This window comes from Panulirus ornatus, chromosome 48 (genome assembly GCF_036320965.1).
Source record: "Panulirus ornatus isolate Po-2019 chromosome 48, ASM3632096v1, whole genome shotgun sequence".
Classification (NCBI taxonomy): domain Eukaryota; kingdom Metazoa; phylum Arthropoda; class Malacostraca; order Decapoda; family Palinuridae; genus Panulirus; species Panulirus ornatus.
The window spans coordinates 17,007,202-17,019,507 of NC_092271.1; the positions used below are offsets into that span (position 1 = coordinate 17,007,202).

At 35.8% G+C, this 12,306-nt stretch overlaps 1 protein-coding gene across 3 annotated transcripts in view; it reads left to right on the plus strand.

The window, feature by feature from the left end:
- Positions 1-3,443, plus strand: part of LOC139764140 (uncharacterized) — a 571,792-nt gene extending 568,349 nt beyond the window's left edge. For all 3 annotated transcript variants that reach the window (XM_071690678.1, XM_071690679.1, XM_071690680.1), the window contains exon 7: positions 2,968-3,443. In XM_071690678.1, coding sequence (XP_071546779.1) covers positions 2,968-3,068 — 101 coding nt within the window. In that variant the 3' untranslated portion in view covers positions 3,069-3,443. The remainder of the gene's footprint in view (positions 1-2,967) is intronic.
- The last annotated feature ends 8,863 nt before the right edge of the window (positions 3,444-12,306 follow it).

Below are 12,306 nucleotides of genomic sequence, written 5' to 3' on the forward strand. Positions count from 1 at the left end.
AACATACTTAGAAAAGAGTTTCATCCTAGGCACTCACTACTTCCCAACTGTACGACATCTTTAAATTCTCTATCCTTTTTAGTAGAGAATGACACGACGTGTGGGGGAAATAAACACCATTATTTCGCGAAATGTAACGCGCTACCTTTTACGAAGGACCATCTCAACCCCTTTATGGCTGGAAGTGTAATCAGGTAGGCTTCCAGAAACGGACCGGACGCATTGGTTATATAATCCAAAACTTGAGCGTTTAAGGATTGAGCTGAGTGAGTCAATCACTCGAGAAAGCTAGCTGTCTCTCAGCTACATGGATGGAAACATTCTCTGGAACTTGAGGTTATCCCGCCTGCCTTAACCCCCAGAGGTAGTAGAGTAAGCATATATTTCATTATGTTGGGAATTTTGCAAGTAGATGGAGGTCTGTCTGAGACCTCCACGAAGATAAAGGACAAACAGTGTCTTTAGTTTTGTAGAGACAGCCGTAGGATATCATAATGTGTAAACCCCAGTGGCTTTCATTTTCCCTCTTGATTGATTCAACAACACCCCTTCAACACTCTTATGTTATAATGGCTAGAAGGAATGATGTAAGAATGCAATTTCTGTCACCACAGAGGCCAGGTAGAACAAGACTTTAAAGAGTTACTGTAGACGCTGATACATTGGCCAGATAATGCTCCTGTAACTTTGCTTGTCTATCTGTTTTGCTCCATACCAACACACTTGCTCCCTTGTTGTTTCTGTAAACTTCTATTTGTCACCCTAAATTATCATGACTAATTCAAGATGAATAGATTAAATCAGTTTCAAATGCCTAAAACTTTAATCAATCTTGACTTCATTAATTTCAAGAATAAAGTAAATCTTATGTGTTAACCGTGTTCTAAACTTGAAGTAACTTTAGTTTCACTTCTGAGAAAAAAGAAATTTCTCTTTTTTTCTTACGTGAATAAATTCTGACACATGTTAATAATGGTAATAATATATACATAATATTCACTTGAGTATAGTATTTTGGGCGGACACAAACACACCTGCACAAACCCGTTATTTGGTTTTGAATCTCATACAGAGAGAGAGAGAGAGCAGTTGCCTTATGGTCTTGAATACCATGAAATTGGATCATAGGAAAAAAAAAGTTATAGATATCTTCATGGCTTTTAATTACTGTAGTCTGTTCCCTACAAATCTGTAATCTTAGTCAACAAACTTTTCTTTTGTGGGAACGAAAGGGTTTGACAAAAATTGTGTTTGTAAAAGAAAACGAGAGAATCAGACACATTTTCCAATGTCTTCTATTATTGGTTGATGCAGATCATAGTACACAGTGGGGGATGAGGTGATGTAAACCAGCTGTGTCGTTCGTTGATGGTGCTGTAGTAACAGTATATATTTTTCTGACATCCCCAGCAGCTGCCTCAATAGTGGGAATAGAGGTAGTAGTAGTAGTAGTAGTAGTAGTAGTAGTAGTAGTAGTAGTAATAGTAGTGATAGTAGTAGTAGTAGTAGTAGTAGTAATAGTAGTGATAGTAGTAGTAGTAGTAGTAATAGTAGTAGTAGTAGTAGTAATAGTAGTGATAGTAGTAGTAGTAGTAGTAGTAGTAGTAGTAGTAGTAGTAGTAGTAATAGTAGTAGTAGGAGAGACAGTAGTAGATATGATGGTTGTGATAATGATGACCATATCACTAGTGATGGGTGATGGCAGTTCTAGTTCTGGTAGAAACTATTTACCCTAACTGTGATGGTGGTAGTGGTGATGGTGGATGATAGCAGTGGGAGTTTTCATTGTAGTTACATAGCAGCTATTTTTATCACCTGTAGCCACATAATGTCCGGTCCTTTGATCTGTCAACACAATACTGAGTTAGATCATGAATGGGATGTACCTACGTGTTAGTGGTAATGAAGTCATGTGATGTTCTTGTGGCTCACGACTCCATCATATGTATGTAGTTTAGGTTCATCGAGCGAATGAGGGAGTTAACGTGGAAGAAGGAAGAAAATGAGACCAAAAAGAAACAGCAGAGGTACGAAAGTGGATTAAGGGGGAGAAAAAGTGGTCGCTTAAGTGGTTAGAACCTGAAGTAAAGGTGTCATTTGGACACTTGGTAGAAGTAGACACGGTAGAAGTAGACACGGTAGAAGTAGACACGGCAGTATGTAGAATCACGAAGCTCAAAAGAGTCAGAGGGTGGAGGAGGGAGTTAACGACTAGTTTTGCTAAGTGTGGAAGGAAACGCCACTGTATGTGGTCTCCAAGATGGTAGTGTCTGACTGCTTGATATATATGGGAAAATAACTATGAGAAAGAAAAAATTTTCTTATTACCGGGACAAAGCTTTTCCCTCCATTCAGAGATGACTTAGTATTGTGACATCGGATGATAACGAATCGCAACACTTGCTGTAGTTACCGTAATGGTAATTCTGGACGATGTGGCCATTTATTATCTTTTCAAGCATCAACTTTATAGATGTTAATGGTGATTTATGGTCCTTGTGTAACCATAATGTTGCAATAACTGGGTATTGTTGGTTATTGAAATAGCTCTCTTCTTTTCCTTCTTATTCACTTCTCTTGTAGTGGTGATGGTGGTCGTATGTGAGGTAAAGAAGTAAACTTAGAAATATAGCAATAATAGAAGAAAAGTTTGTTTTGATGAGGCTAAGATATATATATATATATATATATATATATATATATATATATATATATATATATATATATATATATATATATATATATATATATATCCAAGATTACTGTGGAACATTTATATCAGTCAAAAAGTTCTTGAAGATAATTTTAATAAAAGTCATTATATATCCCTAGTGTTTGAATGTGTATACCACTGTCATAAGCCCAGTATCTGAACGGGCACCATAAGGCCGGTTTAGCAGGTGTAAGGGAGTTGTGTGTCGCCCCAATGCTCTGCTCTGGTTAACTCAACACTGTATCCTTCCTCAGAAGGGGCGGGGGCCGGGCGCTGGTTGGCCTACAAGCAGACTCTGCCCTCTGCCATGGAACGGGCAAGGTGCAGAAGCTCGCCTTATGCCAGGCCTAAATAAGGTCCAAATTTTGCCCGTCATGAGTCTGCATAAGGTCCAATTTTGCCCGTCTAGAGTCTCCAAATAACACCGTCGAATGCGCCCACCGCGTCTAACTGAGCGTCGAATGCATCATCCTCAGTTATAATTCCCTTTCGACCAAGTCGAATCCTCTGTACCAGTCAAACCCTCTTCTAAAGTGATACTATAATACATTTTTTCATTTTGCTTATGTATCTCAATAATACTCAGTATGATGGTCAACTAAAACGGTAACCTAAACTTTGGTACTTCTTGATATTTTTGGTTTAATATTTCACTACTATAAGTACAAATATGTAAAAGTTCTTTAAAAAAGAAAAAGAGAGAAGGTCATGCAATGAAAGTTGGTATTGTCGAGTCTAAAATATATATATATATATATATATATATATATATATATATATATATATATATATATATATATATATATATATATATATATATATATATATATATATATATATATATATATATATATATATATATATATATATATATATATATATATATATATATATATATATATATATATATATATATATATATATATATATATATATATATATATATATATATATATATATATATATATATATATATATATATATATATATATATATATATATATATATATATATATATATATATATATATATATATATATATATATATATATATATATATATATATATATATATATATATATATATATATATATATATATATATATATATATATATATATATATATATATTCCTCTTTCCCCCCCCTCCCTTCCCTACCCCACCAAAAAAAAAGAAAAAACTTTTTTAAATAATTTGTCCCATAATTCTGACCCTCCTCACTACTTTGATGTTTGAGACTATCACTCACTTAATGTCCAACCAACAATTGCTAAACATGAGATTCTGTGACATGTACACGGCTCTGAGCCTGGTAGTGGGTCAACGTCATTCTAAACTCAGAGTTATATATATATATCATCCTGAGATGTTCATAGATTGTAACAATTATTTTGATAAAAAAAAAGATTATATTGTAAAGAATGTGATCAAATCAGCTCCACCGAGTGAAAGAAAGAGAAAGAAGAAGAAGAAAAGAAAATAAGAAGAAAAAAATATATATATATACATGAATAGTGTCATTCCTTTTACACGGTGTCTTTTAGTTTTGAGAGAGAGAGAGAGAGAGAGAGAGAGAGAGAGAGAGAGAGAGAGAGAGAGAGAGAGAGAGAGAGAGAGAGAGAGAGAGAGAGAGAGAGAGAGAGAGAGAGAGAGAGAAAGTAACTGTTAGGCTTAGGCCATTTGACTTTATTTCTGTTCTGTGTTATCTGTGTCTCGCTGGCCTTCCTCTCTGCACAGTCCAGGAGTGTGGCGGTGTCTTAACTCTGCTTCCTGATGCAACAAGAGTTGGCTTAATACAAATCAAAAGCTCATTCAATGTTTCCTTCTTTGCCATGCATATAGTGAAGACGTGATGGTAGTTCCCTTTCCATCAGATACCATCGTCTGCTTTATTTACACACACACACACACACACACACACACACACACACACACACACACACACATATATATATATATATATATATATATATATATATATATATATATATATATATATATATATATATATATAGAAACATACATTTAAACATGCTCATTTACATAGGTATTCAAAACATGAATTGATTTGTTTATGTGTGTATATATGTGTGTGTGTGTGTGTGTGTGTGTGTGTGTGTGTGTGTGTGTGTGTTGAATTGTGTGTATACATCCATACATATTACATACAGTACAATATATTACAGAATTAAAACCACCATGAATCAAACACCAGCCAATGAACAGCTGTATGCATTGCGAGGGAAAAAAAAATAAATAAAACTGTTTTTGTAATCTGTCTCATCTCAACGGATTAGCTGATTTGGTCACATCCAGGCACACATGCTTCTATCTTTGTGCTAGTATATATATATATTTATATATACTAGCTGTGGGCCGTGTCTTGGAGATCGGCCTATATAGACCCGTACAGCCACCCACACCACGATTAATTACCTGCTTACGTCCTAAAGACCATTATATATATATATATATATATATATATATATATATATATATATATATATATATATATATATATATATATATATATATATATATATATATATATATACTTTTTTTCCCTATGCAGTTTCTTCATCTAGAAACCCATGAACCACTTCCTCCCTCTCCACCTCTGTCCTTTTCTCTCCTCCGGCCATACAGAAACGCAGGTGCCGGAGTTGAGTGGTGGTGAGGAGGAGGAGGAGGAGGAGGAGGAGGAGGGTGGATTAGTATTGAGGGAATCGTGATGGTGTTGGTGGCCAGGACGAGGTAGGTTAAATATGGGCCGAGCTCTCCCGAGGCGTTCCACAGCAGATGTTAGGAGAGCAGTCATCAGCAGATATGTCCTTTGTGATGTTATTCGTATAAACGAACAAGAAAAACTCGGCAATTTCGAACCTCACAAACCTCAATGTATAAGTTTATTTTGTAGCCAAGTATCCCAATATTCAATATGAAACTATATATATATATATTGTATCTACACAATTTCAAAGCAGCAGTTCTCAAACAGCTACAAAAAACGGAGAGTCTATCAAAAAAGCGTTTGTTTCAGTGTTTTATCATTTCATAGAATTTAACAAATAATCATATAATGTAGTTAATGATTCATTTGATAAGGGATATGGTCATATACAACTGAAAGAAAAAAAAATTCCATTTGCAGGGAAAAGAAAAATGATATTGGGGTTTTACATTTTAGAAATCTATGTTAACTGTTAACTAGTAAGGCATAGAGTCCCGTCATTTATAAAAAAAAAATAACAAAAAAACATTTAAGTTAAAATCTTAGGCATAAGAGAGAGAAGTGAAGAGAGCATCACTTATCCTGAAACTCCTTGTATTTACTATGAACCAATTCAGGACAAGTGATGTTCCGTCACGACCCATGAACAAATATTTTCTAATGTAAACTTAAGGATAAGGTAATGACACACCTTCCTAGCTAGGGAAGATTGTAAGCTTAACTGAGATGGGTGAAATGTCTGTCGTTTATCCTGTTATATACATTCACGAAATGTTCGTCAGCTCTTCAAAATAAATAAGAACACTTATGATTCAATTGAATTTTATGCACGTTTGTCCAAATATATATATATATATATATATATATATATATATATATATATATATATATATATATATATATATATATATATATATAAATATATATATATATATATATATATATATATATATATATATATATATATATATATATATATATATATATATATATATATATTTATATATATGTATAAATATATATATTTTTGTTTTTTCCTTTGGCTACTTATCGCGATTTAAGAAGGAAAAAAAAATTATATGAACGCTTGTGAATAGTGGATTAGTTGAGACCTCTTTCCATTTTTGCCTGGAGGTGCCGAAAACGGCATGTGGTTCAGCTGATGTGTACCCGGCCAATTAAGAACCACACGACCCAGCTCAGGAAAGTTCCATCGCAAGTCAACAGCTATTGTGTCAAGTTCCACCCCTTCCTCCTCCACCAACACACACACACACACACACAACCCCACCCTCCCCATTTTCTTTTTTTTTGTCTAGTGTTGTAAGCCAAGAACACAACATAGGATGCTAATACGAACACCGACCACATCCAACGTTGTTCGCTACCTTGCAGTGTTTTCAGTGTTGTGGCAAACGTTTTCCCCCAAGAAAAAGAGAAACGAAATCTCGCTACTGTGAACTTGGAGCAAAGCGGGATATCTTCACAGTACTGAACAAGGTTCAGAAGAAAAAGGAAAAGAGTTATTGTAGAAAAAACAAAAGAAAAACAAACTCACACTTTGAAACCAAAATGGGAAAAGAAAGAAAGAAAAAAAAAACCGAGAATAAAATTAAAATTCTGGCGTCATACAGATGGTTCGGAAATGCTGTAGTTTGTCATAATATGTTGTGCTATTTGCTTTTTTGCATTTACAAAATTTCATCTGTAGCAAATGCTTGTTTTCAATTACTATCATTCAGCATTACTGTAGACAGCGGCTGTAATTGTGTCTTTGTAATAAATCCAAAACACTGTAACGATGTTCCTCCCTTTATTACCCTTCCTGTTTATATACTTATCTTCATATACATTATATGAATAATGTATATATATATGGCTTGATTTATCTAAACAGAATTCCCTTCATTATCGCAACGAATTCACATGCTATATTGAAAAATGTATAATCGTATAACATGACGGTGTCATATAGATCAGGTGAATAAGAATATGGTTCTTCGTCTTAGTGAAATAAGAAGAAAAATAGTTAAAGAATTCTTGAACACACACACACACAAACACACACACACACACACACACACACACACACACACACACACACACACACACACACACACACTGCGTGCATTCATACATCGGGAGTAAAGACATGGCATCTATATACACAAGGTTCAAAGACAGGGCAACGACACAAGAGTAAAAGTCTTTCTCTGCAACACACAAAGTGCAATCACGAATCATCATCACATTTACTTATCTACACACATATCTATCAGCAAGGATGATGATAATGTCATATACGCCACACCAAGTAGGATAATGTCATATACGCCACACCAAGTAGGATAATGTCATATACGCCACACCAAGTAGGATAATGTCATATACGCCACACCAAGTGGGATAAGTGTTCATGTAATGCTAGAGTTTGATTAGGTGGTAAATGAGGACATCAAAAGCAGCTCATTAGTGAAACTTGACGCACAGAGGAGATATAAATCATGGACATTATACATAGCTCATTAATTTGGTTAGCTTAACATGAATTGGGGAAACGGGGCTCAGCGACCAGGAAACAGATGACTGTGGTGAAATGCTTCTGTGATATTTGCAAGGAAAAAGGACGAACATAGGTAGCTTTAACCTCAGATACAGAGCGAAGGGTAAAGAGAGATGGAAGAAGGGCTCAATACATGCTGTCAAAAGGCGAAGGAGTTTAGCTATGTGATATAACGAAGATCCAGTCGGTAACCCCAGCCAGCAAGCAATTGAAAGGTGTCAGGTGACCAACACACGACTATAGCAGGATCAATTAAAAAAAGGAGGAACAAAAAAGAATCTTCGAAAAGAATATTGTTGACAAGGCAAGACAATCCAAACCCTTTCATTGAATTCATCCAAAATCACTTGTTCGTTACAGAGAAGCTAATTAGCTGTAGGAATGCAGAGGGAAGAATTATAGAAGCAGATGTAAAGGTAGGTAAAGATCTAAAGGACAAGTTCCAGAATGTTTTTACAGTGGAAGAGACTACATTCCTTCAAAAACAGCAAGATGTACCAGGGAGAAAATACCGGAAAGCGCTGAAATGTCTAAAAATGAAGTAAACAGAATACTAAAGACCTTTGATCCACATTAGGCTCATGTTTCCTGATGCAATATCTCTATTTGTCCTGAACATATACTTGACAGAGATCGCACGAAATATTCGAGATGTGACACTGAGGAAAGATAAAGTGTTACGGGAGAGAAAGAGGGGAAGCAACGTATCTCGCCTTAAGGATGAATACCTGGAGGATGCAATGCATGAAGAGCAGGAGAAGGTGATCAGAAGGTAAACATAGGACTATTTGCTAAGGAGACCCTATCGGTACCTGAGTGACAGACAGCGTGGTTGCAGGCACGGGTAAAGAGATCTTGTGTGGAGGACCACCTAAGTTTTCTTTGAGATAGTGAGCTCGATTTAAGACAAGAGAGACGATGAGGTGCATTGTCTTCGCTCCATAGGAGTCAACATTTTCCTGCGACTGGAAGTAGCGCAATCTTTAGAAAGAGGTCTTGGATAACAAGTGTGTGTGTGTGTGTGTGTGTGTGTGTGTGTGTGTGTGTGTGTAACGCAGATCACCTGTGAATTGATATGTACACGTCATTTGTAGTCCAATAAATGGTACATTTCCTAACTATTGCTAAGCAGATTTACATTCAGTACTTCATCCCAGACATGTGATCCGACAACATTGAATCCAGATAAAGGGACAACGTAAAAAAGATGTTATCACACGACTGATAATCACTGACTCATTAAACACGTAACATTGATCTATTTCGTTATTCATTCGTTAATTCAATTGTACCTCCATGTAGTAGATTAGATGTACATAAAGTACATGTAATACTCTCATAGTCATCCTCACCTTGTACTCTGTGTGCCCAAGTGAGAATATCTTTTTTATTTCACGATGACAGATACATATTTATCTACACTTCACACACAGTTAATCTTACTGAGCAGTTAGGACGTGAACTGCTGTAACTCCAGGTAGACTTCCGCCTCTACAGACCTCAGCTCCCTTTCGTTCACACGTATGATTTACATTCAACATGTCATTGCCAGACGCCAGAGCACCATACGAGTACTTATTTCTCTCTCGTTCAAACTGATGTAAACTCATCCCATTCGACTACTGGGGCTCCTTTTCTTGCCACCGATGCCAGCCCGACACCTTTAGTGACCCAGGTTTTGCATATTCATTTCTCGTCTTCTCAATTTACATCCCCGTCTTTGGCTTTTCCTGGAAAAGTTAATATTGGTTGCGTTTGATTCCTCAGTAACCCTGAATAGTCTGATATGCCTTTACGTAATTCCAGATTATGTATTTCTCATTTCAAAAAGGTTCGTTCACTCGTATTCCTATTTAGCAACAACCTTTTCTCTCACCTATAACATGTATAATTAGCATAAAACCTTGTTATGATTATCATGGTAGCAGCAACAGTGATACTAAGAAATGTACGAATTATTTAATCAAAAACTGAGGTGAAAAAAAAATATATATATATATATATATATATATATATATATATATATATATATATATATATATATATATATATACATACCTTTATAAACATGGAAAATATGTTGATTTAATTTTTCCTTCTGCAGCAAATATGAATATTTCACTATATCTAACTCTGAAATGTACCATCCAGCACAAGCTGGTTAACCCGTGGCTATACCAAACACGCCTCAACTTATAAGAGACAGAATTTCAGTGGAAAGACATGATGCTGACGACATATCTTGGATGGAGCCTACCTAGAGGGTTGTAGGTGCTCAATGTCATCCACAAAATGGTTGTCAAATGATGATAGAAAGATGATGATATCAATACTAATGATAATGATACTACTACTACTACTACTACTCCTATTACTACTACTACTACTACTACTACTACTACTACTACTACTAATACTACTACTACTAATAATAGTAGTAATAATAATGATAATGATAATGATAATAGTGATAACGATAATGATAGTAATTATGATAAAAGTGATAATAATAATAATGATAGTAATAATAATGATAATAATAATTATAATAATAATAATAATGATAATAATAATAATAATAACAATAATAATAATAATGATAATAATAATAATAATAATGATAATGATAATAATAATAATAATAATAATAATAATAATAATAATAATAATAATAATAATAATAATAATAATGATAATGAAAAAAATAATAATAATAATAATGATAATAATACGATAATTGATAAAATCCAAGATCAAGAAGAGAAGATATAAGATGTCTTTCCCTTCGCCACACAGCATGGACTTACGTGTTAACAGTGCGATCCTTACATTTCTCAAACACTGAATGGTAAAGATCTAAGGACTCCATACCCCGCTGAGTTCTGATACGGAAGTTCTGAGATCAGTGTAACAGTAACAGGTAAACATCAAAAAGCGTCCTCCACTGATGACCCCGTCCACTCTCCAGCTGGCATGTAATTATGCACACCAGCCACTGCTTCCTGTTCATACCCGAGCACTACAGATGTTAGTATGATTTCCCCATGACCGCCCACCAGGCCCTGGTTCAGTCAATTTACAGCACGTCTCCCCCAATTCAGTCTATCTCGTGCACGCCTTCTATTCAGTCTATCTCGTGCACGTCTTCTATTCAGTCTATCTCGTGCACGCCTCCTATTCAGTCTATCTCGTGCACGTCTTCTATTCAGTCTATCTCGTGCACGCCTCCTATTCAGTCTATCTCGTGCACGTCTTCTATTCAGTCTATCTCGTGCACACCTTCTATTCAGTCTATTTCGTGCACACTCCAATTCAGTCTATTTCGTGCACGATCCAATTCAGTCTATCTCGTGCACACCTCCAATTCAGTCTATCTCGTTCACGCCTCATAAACTACAAAATGAATAACTTGACAACCTATATTGTGGAGGTAATACGCCTACGATACACGAGGCCAGAACCAAGTATAAGAGACAAGCTCTCGGCGTCCTATAGTGTTGGATAAAGGTATAGAGTTGAAGACGTTTTCCTGAGCATCGAAGGAAGAGGAACTGTGGCTTCTGACACTGCATCGCTCACTAGCCGGACGACGGAAGCAAGATGTACAGAAACGAGGCATCCTACATTTTCTATAAAGGAAGGTATGTCTTCGTCTAGCCGTGATTACTTTCACGATACATTACTTTCTAAGCCTTTCCAGTCTTTAAAAACTCAAATAGTCTTCTCAAACTCGACTAATTTTTTCATTATCTTTATCAATTTGTCCTTTGTCAATCCTTTGGAAGCTGGGCTTGATAAGGACTTTTACAGCGAGTCCAGATTTTATAACATAGTAAAACAGAAATACGACTCCGCTTGACTTCAGAAGAACAAGGTGTTTAGGCCATTCGAGCAACGCATCTCGCAGAAATCGTAAAGGCCCAGCAATAATGGTTCAGTATACTGACAGGCGACACATGCCTCCTGGACTTTCCTTCCTTCGAGAGGCAAAACAGAACCGCTTGCAAGACTTATTGCTTCGCCAAGACTCAGACAGCTTCTAGCAACACCAGACATGTCCCACACGATGAACATCATATGTTTCTCATATATAATTAGTCAAGGGATGATGTCTATGAAAGGGTCCTTTCTAAAGGCCCCTGCAGCTTAAGGTTGCGCTTAGCCAGTAGCAAGGAAAGGTAGACGCCTTTGGAGTGAGCAGCTCTTTGGCGAGACTGTATTCCCAATGACTCACCCTCGCTAAAGGGTGACTTTTCGCTCGAAGTGTCACTTCGAGCGAGCGGAGCCCAGTAACACTCA